The sequence below is a fragment of the Vulpes vulpes genome, chromosome 11 (genome assembly GCF_048418805.1).
Source record: "Vulpes vulpes isolate BD-2025 chromosome 11, VulVul3, whole genome shotgun sequence".
Classification (NCBI taxonomy): Eukaryota; Metazoa; Chordata; class Mammalia; order Carnivora; family Canidae; genus Vulpes; species Vulpes vulpes.
Window position 1 is genome coordinate 85,853,610 of NC_132790.1, and position 10,210 is coordinate 85,863,819.

A 10,210-nucleotide genomic window follows, 5' to 3' on the forward strand; every position below is an offset into this window, starting at 1 on the left:
GGCAAAGATATAATATTGTTAGGAGGTGCATATCATCCCATTAATCGGTTAAACAAAGAAATACAGAAGTCATCTATGATACGGAAGAGTTTGCATTAAAATTTAACTTAAAAAACCCTTAAAGTGACCCAGCAGTTACTGTTTTTCCCTTTCTACCTTCTTTTCTCAAGTACTCAGGAGGGCATCCAGGGTTTAAAGTCCTTGAAGCCCCAAGCCTGGTCCCATTTGCTCTGTTGGCAGGTTTCTGTATGTACCCAATGACCCAAAGGTTCCATGTAGATATTTTATGTATACATACAATTACTGCCAACATTTATAATAATTTGAGAAAGCCTTTGTAGTTAGTCCAAATACACAAAACAGAAGTCCAACATTTTTTTCATGATTAGAAAGACTAAAAACTAACTTCTTCAACAGCATAAGGGCTATCTACCAAACATGCACATGAAAAATATCATGCTTTCTGGTAAAATTTAGAAACACTTGCATTAATACAAGCCATGAGATAGGGATGCCCCCATCACCCATACTATTGAACCTGGAATTGGAGTTAATAGCCAATTAAAAAAACCAAGGAAAAATAAAATATAAGAGGCTTGTCAAAAAAAGAGATAATATTCTCGTTATTTTGGAAGTATTATTGTCTTTATTAGTTAAGCAAGATACTCTACAGATAAGCCATTAAATAAATTAAATAATTTTTCTGGATACCAGATCAACATCACAAAGTATTTCTATATGCCAGTAACAATGTACAAAATATATTTAGGATCTTAGACTTTCAAAACAGAGTCTTTAGAATTATAAACTTTTCCAGCACAGGAGAATTCTCTTAAAAATATTTTGGAAGCAAATAATGGAAAAAAAAGTTGGTTCTTTTGGGGAAAATCCCCCCAACCTAGCAATATAGTTAAAACATTTCATAACCTTCTCAATTAAAGAAAGGAAGGCACACAATCACTGCTTCTCATTCTGTGTTTGTTTTGTAACCAACAAACATCTGTCCACATATACTTATTTGTTAGATTCCCCGAAAGCGTCTACAGCCACCATAAAAGTCAAAATGGCAAGCTTGTCATAAACCAGCACGGACACGTGGGCCAAAAGAGCATCAAACGAGCATCTGTCCGTTATTTATCCTTGATGATTCTTGCAAGTTGTGCAAGGTACACGCAGCCGCTGTCAGAAGACTCTCTGAAGGGGCTCGCTGGGTGGCAAGAGACTGCGGGAGCCCTTCATTCCGGGAACAGGCGTCTCCGGGCCTTGGGGGAGGGTCCTGGAGGGCGCTGGGGGCGCACGTGGGGACCTGGACTCGGAGAGGGCGGCAGAGGGCGGAGTGGCGAGCCGGGGAAGGGCTCCAGGAGGTGGGGGTCCAGGTCGAAGTAGCGGAGAGGAGGGAGCCTCCTTGGGCCGGGGCCGGGGGCCACCCTCCCAGCGCAGGCCCGCAGCTCAGGCGCCCAGCCGGCCGTGGGGCCCGCCCGCGGCGGCGGGAGCTCGGGGTCGGCGTCCTCCGCACAGGCCTCCTCCTGGGCGGCCACGTCTGGGACAGACGCGCAGAAGGCCTCGTGCTGGACGGCGGCTGGGTGCCCGGGCGCGCTCGGGACGGCGCCCTGCTCCGGGCCGGCAGGCGGGTGGCCCTGGCCCCCCGCGCGCAGGAGGGCCTCGGGGACCAGCAGCAGGGTGAGGCCCCCGAGGGACACCTGCAGGACCGACGTGGGCTCGGGCTCGAGCACCAGGTCGACGTCGTCCAGGAGCAGCTGCAGGGCGGAGCCGGCGGCCAGGACCACCACGGAGGCGAGCGCGCCGGCGGCGGCGGCCGGGGGCCCCTCCATGCCTTGCGGGCCCTCGGGCTCCGGGCTGCGGCGGCGCTTGGCCGGGCCGGGTCCTCCGCGCGGCGGTCCCCAGCAGGGCTCGGGCTGGGCGCTGGGGCTGCGGGGCCGGCTGCCCATCACCGGGCCGGCGCTGCGGGCGGCGCTCCCGGGGCCTGGGTCCCGCACGCGGGGCCAGGTCTGGACGGCAGGGGAGGCGGCGGGGGGCGCGGGGCGCCGCGGCCCGAGTGCCCGGGACTCCGGGGGCGCCTCCCGGGAGGCCCGCGGGGCGGGGGCTGGTGGCGCAAGCGGGGGTGCAGGGCCCGGCGTCGGGCGGCGTTGGAACCGCAGGTCCTTCGCACCGACGGAGCGGAGCCAATGGTATTTCAGAGGCCGCGGCGGAACCAGAGTCGCAAAATGTCACGCGAGGCCCCGCCCCTTCCGAGGCCCCGCCCCTTCCGAGGCCCCGCCCCTTCCGAGGCCCCGCCCCGCGCTCTCAGTGACCCAGGCTGAGGCGAGGGGAAGACGTCCGTGGGCCTCTGGGAGGCAGAGTGATGGGGCCGCTCTCGGGCGTGGCTCCCAGTGTCAAGATCTCGTCCTTCCGTGAGTTGACCTCAGCTGGAAAGTGATTACGTTTCATTTCCCATCACTGGAAAGCTGCACCAGGATGGGGCGACGCAAGGCCCTCCTCCCCCGGAGCCCCGCCCCGGATATGACTTGAGCTCTTCTGTGGGTTGAGCAGCGAGGGGAGTGTTTGGACCCTGTCCTTGCAGCGCGCAAGTGGTGACCCCTGTCAGGACCTCTCAGAGGTGCTGGAGGGGAAGTAAGATTAGCACTGCTTATGTTACTAGCTGGCCCGGCATGATCAATTTATTACTTAAAATATACATACCTGTTTTGTACAGTAGTAGTTATTATACCGCCATCATCAGTGGTCAGAGTTTATTTAGTTCGACCTAAAACACAATCACGAGGTCGATCTATCTTTAGCCCAATTTACAGATGATGAAAATGTCCTGCAGAGAGTTAATCCGCTTGCTCAGAAGCCCAGAACCAGTAGAACTGGGTCTGACACGACAAGGCCCACTTAAGATGCAGCGTCAGTGACTTTGATCTGCGTGGTGCATTGTGGCTGCAAAAAACGAAGGTGTGGTCATCTCGTTTTCTAGTGTTAATAGGAAAAAACATCCACCACTGATTTTGGAATAAGTAATGCCCCTAATATGGTTACAGAGGACGAGAAAACATTTCCTTCCACCCCTGTGCCTTATCCAAACGGTTGCTCACTTTATACTTTTTTACAAAGTGGCCTATTTATACTTTCATTTTTAGGGCTGTGTAGCATTCCTTTGTATGGAATTATTTTTAAGCCAGACCTCTCTTAATGGGCATTTAAGCTAGTGGTTTGTGACTTGGCGGCGTTGCCATTCCCTGGCAAATTCGTGGAAAATGCAGATGCTTTCCTCCGTCCCCAAATTACTGGATCAGAATTCCTGGAGCATAGGACCTAGGAATTCTCTGTAAGCACCTCCAAAAACATTTTTTTTTCTGTTTTACACTGAAGTTTAAGATCACTGTTTTTATTAGCGGTTGAGAAGTTTGGGTAGCAGGGTGGTTATGCCTGCTGTCAGGGCCCTGATTGTTGGTGACAGGGTTATGAAGAAAACTCAAACTTCTTGGGCTGCATTCAGGATTCTTCCTTGCACAGCTGGCCGACATCTTCTCTTAGGGCGGGGTTTCTGGCGTTGCTGGCTGCAGGAGGCACTGACTGTGCTGCAATGCAGCGGAGGTGCGATGAGGGGCAGGGGAGGAGAGAAAAGTCCCCATGGAGTGAATGTGGACGCCGATGGAAGCTACTCCGAGGGTCCCAGGTGATAGGAGCCACTGCTGTGCTGCTGGTGTTCAGGTAGAAGATGGTGGTAGTGGTGTGGTTGGGGGGTCGGGTGGGGAGGAGCTTGCAGGAATCACTGCGGTTGGCAGCGAGGGGAATAATGGCAGTTCCACTCAGTAGAGTGAATGCCCTGGTGTAAGGCACAGATGACGACTCTTGAGCTCACCAGGACACAGGGAGGGGTGTGGGGCTCCTGGCCTGCCCAGTAGTGGGGCTCTGAGCAAGGTGGATCCTGGCCTTGACTGGTACCACCTGGTATCTGCTGCTCACTTGAGTTAAGCAGGTCCACTTCGGAGCTCATCATTGTCCCTGGTCCTGTGAATCCTCACTGTGAATTCCCCTTCCAAGGGAATATGGGCCTGTCCTGAGACAGAACAGTTAGCAGGGCTCCTGGAGTAGATGCGCACCTGATTTCCCCTTCTGGTCATCCATTTCCTACTTGGGTGATTGAGGGGCAAGTCATTTCACCTTCTCTGAGCCTCCGTTTCCTTACCTGTAATATGGGAGAATGCCATCTACTGCTGGGCAGTTATGAGATAATGTATGTAAAATGTTGTTGGAACAATTTTTTTTTATAAGATCATGTCTGTAAACTGCCTAAGATTATGACAATGAAAGGCATCAGTTAAAATTGTAAGCATATATTGAAAGGAGAATTGTTCCCCAGGGACAAACATATCTGAAACACTATATGAAAATCATCAGTCGAGATAGCCCTTTGTTCTTGGTTCCTAAGCAGGGTTGGGGCAAAACTACTTGTTATAAAGGAAATTCCTAAGAACCTTAATTAGAGTTTCTGAAATTCAAACTCAGAACACGTACTGAGAATCTGTCTTCCTTAACATTTCACTTTATGAGGATCCAAAGGACCGTTGGGTCAATGTGTTGTATTTGTTCAAGATAGTATAATAATCATTGTTATTATTTGTTAAATAACGGGGACACATCCAAATGCTTTCCAATTCTTCCTAAATAAAAGCCCAAGGCTGCTTTTGTTGTTGTTGTTGTAAAAAAAAATGTTGTTGGAACATAGTAAGTGCTTAGTAAATAGTAGCTGTTTACTGTTTATTATGTTAATAATCTGTCTCTCCCACTTTACAATGTCAGCGCTGTTTGCCAGCGTCTTGAGCTGTGTGCTTGGCATGTAGCAGGCATTGTGCAAATGGTAAAAATATCATCATCATCATCATCATCATGATCCTCCTAAAAGGGGGTCTGATCTGTTAGAAAGTACTCCTCAAGATCTTAAAAAAATTTTTTTTAAAAGATTTTATCTATTTATTCAAGATATGATTTAGACTTGTTGGGCACCAGATCAGATACCTTCCATACTGCCTGATTTTAGTTTCCTGCAAGAGTCCCAGGGACTGTCAGGGCCACTCATTGGGTTTCCTTGGGGTCATTCAATACGGTCTGACCAATCAGAAAATGCTTGCATCGCTCTGCGGGTGGAATTAGCAACTATAGCTTCAGGTTCTGGGCAGGGTACACGGTGGCCACGGACAGGTCCTAGTCGAAGAAAAAAGTGGAGGTCACTTGGGTACTGGAAGGTTTTTTTTTTTTTTTTTTTGGTACTGGAAGTTAAGTACAAGGTGGACATGAATGAGAGTCGAGTTTCCTCAGCATTGGGCGTCAGGGCACTCGACTCCTTCATTGCTGGATTGGAGACCCGGAGGCCCAAGCCCTATGCTCCGCACCCTGGCACTGGTCTTGGCATCAGCTGTTACGTTACTTTCTAGAATGCATAACTGGCTTTTTTTTAAATTTATTTATGATAGTCACAAACAGAGAGAGAGAGTGAGAGAGAGAGAGAGAGAGAGGCAGAGACACAGGCAGAGGGAGAAGCAGGCTCCATGCACCGGGAGCCCGACGTGGGATTCCATCCCGGGTCTCCAGGATCACGCCCTGGGCCAAAGGCAGGCGCTAAACCACTGCGCCACCCAGGGATCCCGCATAACTGGCTTTAAGAAAATTTTATTTACATAAGTAATAATACCTGAATATATTCTCAAAAAAATATAAACAGTGTAGCTCTCCCTTCTACTCCCCACCAATCCCTAATCCAGGACTGATGTGGTAAGATACTCTCTTTGTATTTACAAACAAAACAGGGTATTTGTTTCCTTCCTGGAATGGCAAACTATTGTGGGTATTTTTCTGTAATAAGTTAGGGCTTACTGCTCCTTGGTATTGTTATCTGCAATAATACCTTGTCTTTTATGAAGAGATCTTCTTCAACATGCCATCCCAGAGTCTATATCTCGTTTGAAAATTTTGTCTAAGTACAGGAAAAGGCGACTTCAGATATCTCTTGTACAGCAACTCCTCTGTCTTTTCCTGAAGAAGAATAATTATAGTGGCCCATTCACTTTCTGCTCATCTCAAAATAATTCTGGTAATGCTGGTATATCTTTACTTTCTGAACACATCACTGAAGGGTGAATGACATTATACAATTACTGATGGTATTACAATAATTAGATATGATCATGGCCTAATGTTATCATAAAATCATTAATACCTTACTATTTTAAAAAATATTTTATTTATTTATTTGACAGAGAGAGATAGAGCATGCACACACAAGCAGAGGGAGTAGCAGAGGCACAGATGGAAACAGGCTCCTCACTGAGCAGGGAGCCCAACCTGGGGCTCCCATCCCAGGACCCTGGGATCATGACCTGAGCTGAAGGCAGATGCTTAACTGACTGAGCCATCCAGGTACCCCAATACCTTACTATTTTAAGAATGCCCAAATTGACAGTAAAGTAGTTATTTGGATATATGGCCTTTTAAAGGCTGAAGCTGAAGCTAAATTGCAATTTTTTTTTTAAACAAACGCTTAGGTTTCTCTATTATATGATTTCTCTCTCTCCTTCTCTCTCTCTCTCTCTGTATGTATAATTTTAAAATTTATTTTTAAAAAAGATTTATTTATTTATTTATTTATTTATTTATTTATTTATTTAGTGCACACGAGAGCATGCCCTCTCCCAAGTAAGGGGAAGGGCAGAGGCAAAGAATCTCCAGCAGACTCCCCTGCTGAACCTGGAGGGGAGGGGAGCTCCATCTCAAGACCCATGAAACAATGACCTGAGCCCAAGTCACCAGTACCCCCTTCAACTCACTGACCCCCTTATTGATTTTATTTTTTTAAATCTTAAAGTGCAAACGCCTTTATTGTTTGTAAAGGGAAGTGGAAGAGGAGGGGACAATGGCAGCTCTGGCTCCAGGGACAGCTCCAGAGACTTCAGTCCACTGCTGTCCTAGTGATTTCTGTATGTTAATTTTGCATTCAGATTTCTTATGAAATTGTCTTCTTTTTCCCCTGCTTTCTAGGTTTACAAAAATCATATGGTCTGCAAATGTCTTCTCTTCTTTTTTATTTTTTAAGGCTTTTATTTATTTATTTATTCATGAGAGACACAGAGGGGCAGAGACATAGGCAGAGGGAGAAGCAGGCTCCCTGTGGGGAGCCCGATGCGGGACTCAATCCCAGGACCCCAGGATCATGACCTGAGCCAAAGGCAGACGCTCAACCACTGAGCCACCCAAGTGTCCTTCTTCTTGTCTTTTGAAATTTTATACATCTGATTTCTTTCTCCTTTTTAATTCTGTTGACTAGTACCTCCAGTACAATGTTAAATACTAGTGGGAAAGAGGCTTCCTTTTTTTGTTCTAGACTTTGGAGGGAATGCTGCTGGTGTTTGCCTGTTAAGGATAATACTGGCTGTTGCTTAGAAATTAATGTCATGTCAAATATCAGTATCTTTTGTTTTGAAATATTTCCAAAAAACTGCCATTTATCCTTCATTAACTTTTTACATTTTGCCACATTTGCTCTATATTTCCTGTCTCTCACAAAGACCACACGAGATACAGATATATATATATATATATTCTTTGAATCATTTGATAGTATATTGTATATATTAGGCCTCTTGACTCCATAATATTTCAGTGTGTGTGTGTGTGTGTGTATATATATTTTTTAAAGATTTTACTTATTTATTCATGAGAGGCAGAGAGAGAGAGAGGCAGAGACATAGGCAGAGGGAGAAGCAGGCTCCCTGTGGGGCTCAATCCCAGGACTCTGGGATCACAACCTGAGCCAAAGGCAGATGCTCAACCACTGAGCCACCCAGGTGGCTCCCTTAACAAGAATATTCTTGTATATCTTTAGTACAGTTGTCAAATTAAGAAAAATTTAACATGGTTGTCATACTTTAAGAGTCCATTTTCCAATTTTGTGTGTTGTACCAATAATGTTTTTAAAATATATACCTCTATCTATCTCTACCTTTTAAAAATTTATTTTATTTATTTATGTATTTATTATGTATGTATTTATTATAATTAATTAATTAAATAATTAATTATTTTGCCTGTAAGGTACAGGTGAGGATCATGTATTTCTTTCACATGTCATGTCTAAGGGGGAGAGGTGTGAGGAGGTGGAGAGAGAGAGGGAGAGGAAGAGAAGGTTAAGCAGGCTCCACTCCTGGCATGGAACCCCTGGGGCTCCATCCCAGGACCCTGAGGTCATGCATGACCTGAGCAGAAAGCAAGAGTTGTACGCTTAAATGACTGAGCCACCCAGGTACTTTCTATTTGGATGTAGTCTCAGTAGTTTATTTTTGGTTTTGTTTCCCTTGCCTCAGGAGACCTATCTAGATAAACATTGCTACAACTCTTATAATAATAATTCTTAAAACCTACTTTTCCTCAATGTTAATATAGTTACTTAGCTCTCTTATGGTTACTGTTTGCGTGTTATATCTTCTACCATTTCAACTCATTTGTTTCTTTGAATCTCAAGTGTGTGTCTTATAGACAACACATAGTTGGATCTTGCTTTTTTTTTTTTTTTTTAAATCCAGTCCAACAGTTTCTGCCTTTTGATTGGGATATTTGTAGTTATGGTCAATTATTTTTGTGGTTGAATTTACACTTGTCATTTTGATATTTATTATCTAACTCCTTCTGCCTTTTTTTTTGTTCCTCTGCTATTCCTTGACTTCTTTTGTGTTAAGTAAATGGTATTTTTGTGTGTATCATTTAAAAATTTCTCTGTTGACTTTTTAGCCCTATTATTTTGAGCTCTTTGTGGTTGGGATCTAGGGATCACAATATGCATCTTAACTTACTACAATCTGCTTGAGAGTAATACTAACTTAATTTCAATACATATAAAACTGTTGCTCTAATATAACATCATTCCTTCTTTTTCATTCTACAGTCTCATCTATATTATATTCATATATGTTATGAATCTAATAATATAGTGTTATAATTATTGCATTTTACAGTCTTCTGTCTTTTAAGGAAGAGAGGAAATGAGAGAATATATTTATAACATTTCTTAATAATAGATTTTATTTTTTAGAGCAGTTGTAGGTTCACAGAAAAATTGAACAGAAAGTAAGAACAGTTCATGTATACCTCCCTTTACACATGTATAGCCTCCCCAACTATTAATATCCTGCACCAGTACTTATATTTGTTACAACTGATGAACCTACATTGACACCATTATTACCCAAAGTCCATAGTGTACATTGGGGTTTATTCTTGTCATTGTCTGGTTCTGTGGGTTTTGACAAATGTATATTGAGGTGTCTGTCATTGTGGTATCATACAGAATAATTGCCTTAACAATCCTTCTGGTAACCATCAGTTTGTTCCCTGTAGTCAAGAGTCTGTTTATTGTTTTGTCTCTATTTTTTTTCTTTGCTCATTTGTTTTGTTTCCTAATTTCCACATGAGTGAAATCATACGGTATTTGTCTTTCTCTGACTTATTTCACTTAGCATTATACTCTCTTGTTCCATTTGTGTTGTTGCAAATGGCAAGATTTTATTCTTTTTCATGGCTGAATAATGTTTCATTATATATGTGTACTATGTATGTATATATATTGATACATACATACACATCTTTATCCATTCATCTATCCATGGACACTTAGACTGCTTTCATAATTTGGCTATTGTAAATAATCCTGCAATTAACATAAGAATGAATTAGGTTTTGTTTGTTTTTGTTTTTGTAAATACCCAGTAATGTGATTACTGGATTGTAGTAACTTTTAACTTTTGAGGAGCTTCCAAACTGTTTTCTACAGTGGCTGCACCAGTTTGCATTCTGACCAACAATGCACGAGGGTTCTTTTTCTTCCTGTCTTCATTAACACTTGTTTCTTGTGTTTTTGATTTTTTTTAGGCATTTTGATAGGTGTGGGGATATTGCAGGGGAAATTGCATTGTAGTTTTGATTTTCCTGATGATGTTGAGCATCTTTTTATGTGTCTGTTGGCTATTAGTATATCTTCTTTGGAAAAATTGCTATTCATGTCCTCTGCCCATGTTTTTTTTTTTTCTGCCCATGTTTTAATTGGATTATTTGTTTTTGGGTGTTGAGTTGTATAAGTTCTTTATATATATTGGATACTAACCTTTTATCGGATATGTCATTTGCAAATATCTTCTCCCATTCAATAGGTTGTCTTTTA

General features: G+C 43.8%; 1 protein-coding gene across 1 annotated transcript; it reads right to left on the reverse strand.

Annotated features, from left to right (window-relative positions):
- Positions 1 to 1,235: 1,235 nt before the first annotated feature.
- On the reverse strand, positions 1,236 to 1,949 carry LOC140594381 (proline-rich protein 23A-like). The gene has a single exon (XM_072725351.1). It carries the CDS (start codon positions 1,947 to 1,949, stop codon positions 1,236 to 1,238), a length of 714 nt encoding a protein of 237 aa, XP_072581452.1.
- Positions 1,950 to 10,210: the final 8,261 nt, after the last annotated feature.

What these genes read in the sequence shown, in the direction of transcription:
- LOC140594381 (XM_072725351.1), bottom strand. Translation starts at nt 1,949, where the DNA reads ATGGGCAGCCGGCCCCGCAGCCCCAGCGCCCAGCCCGAGCCCTGCTGG.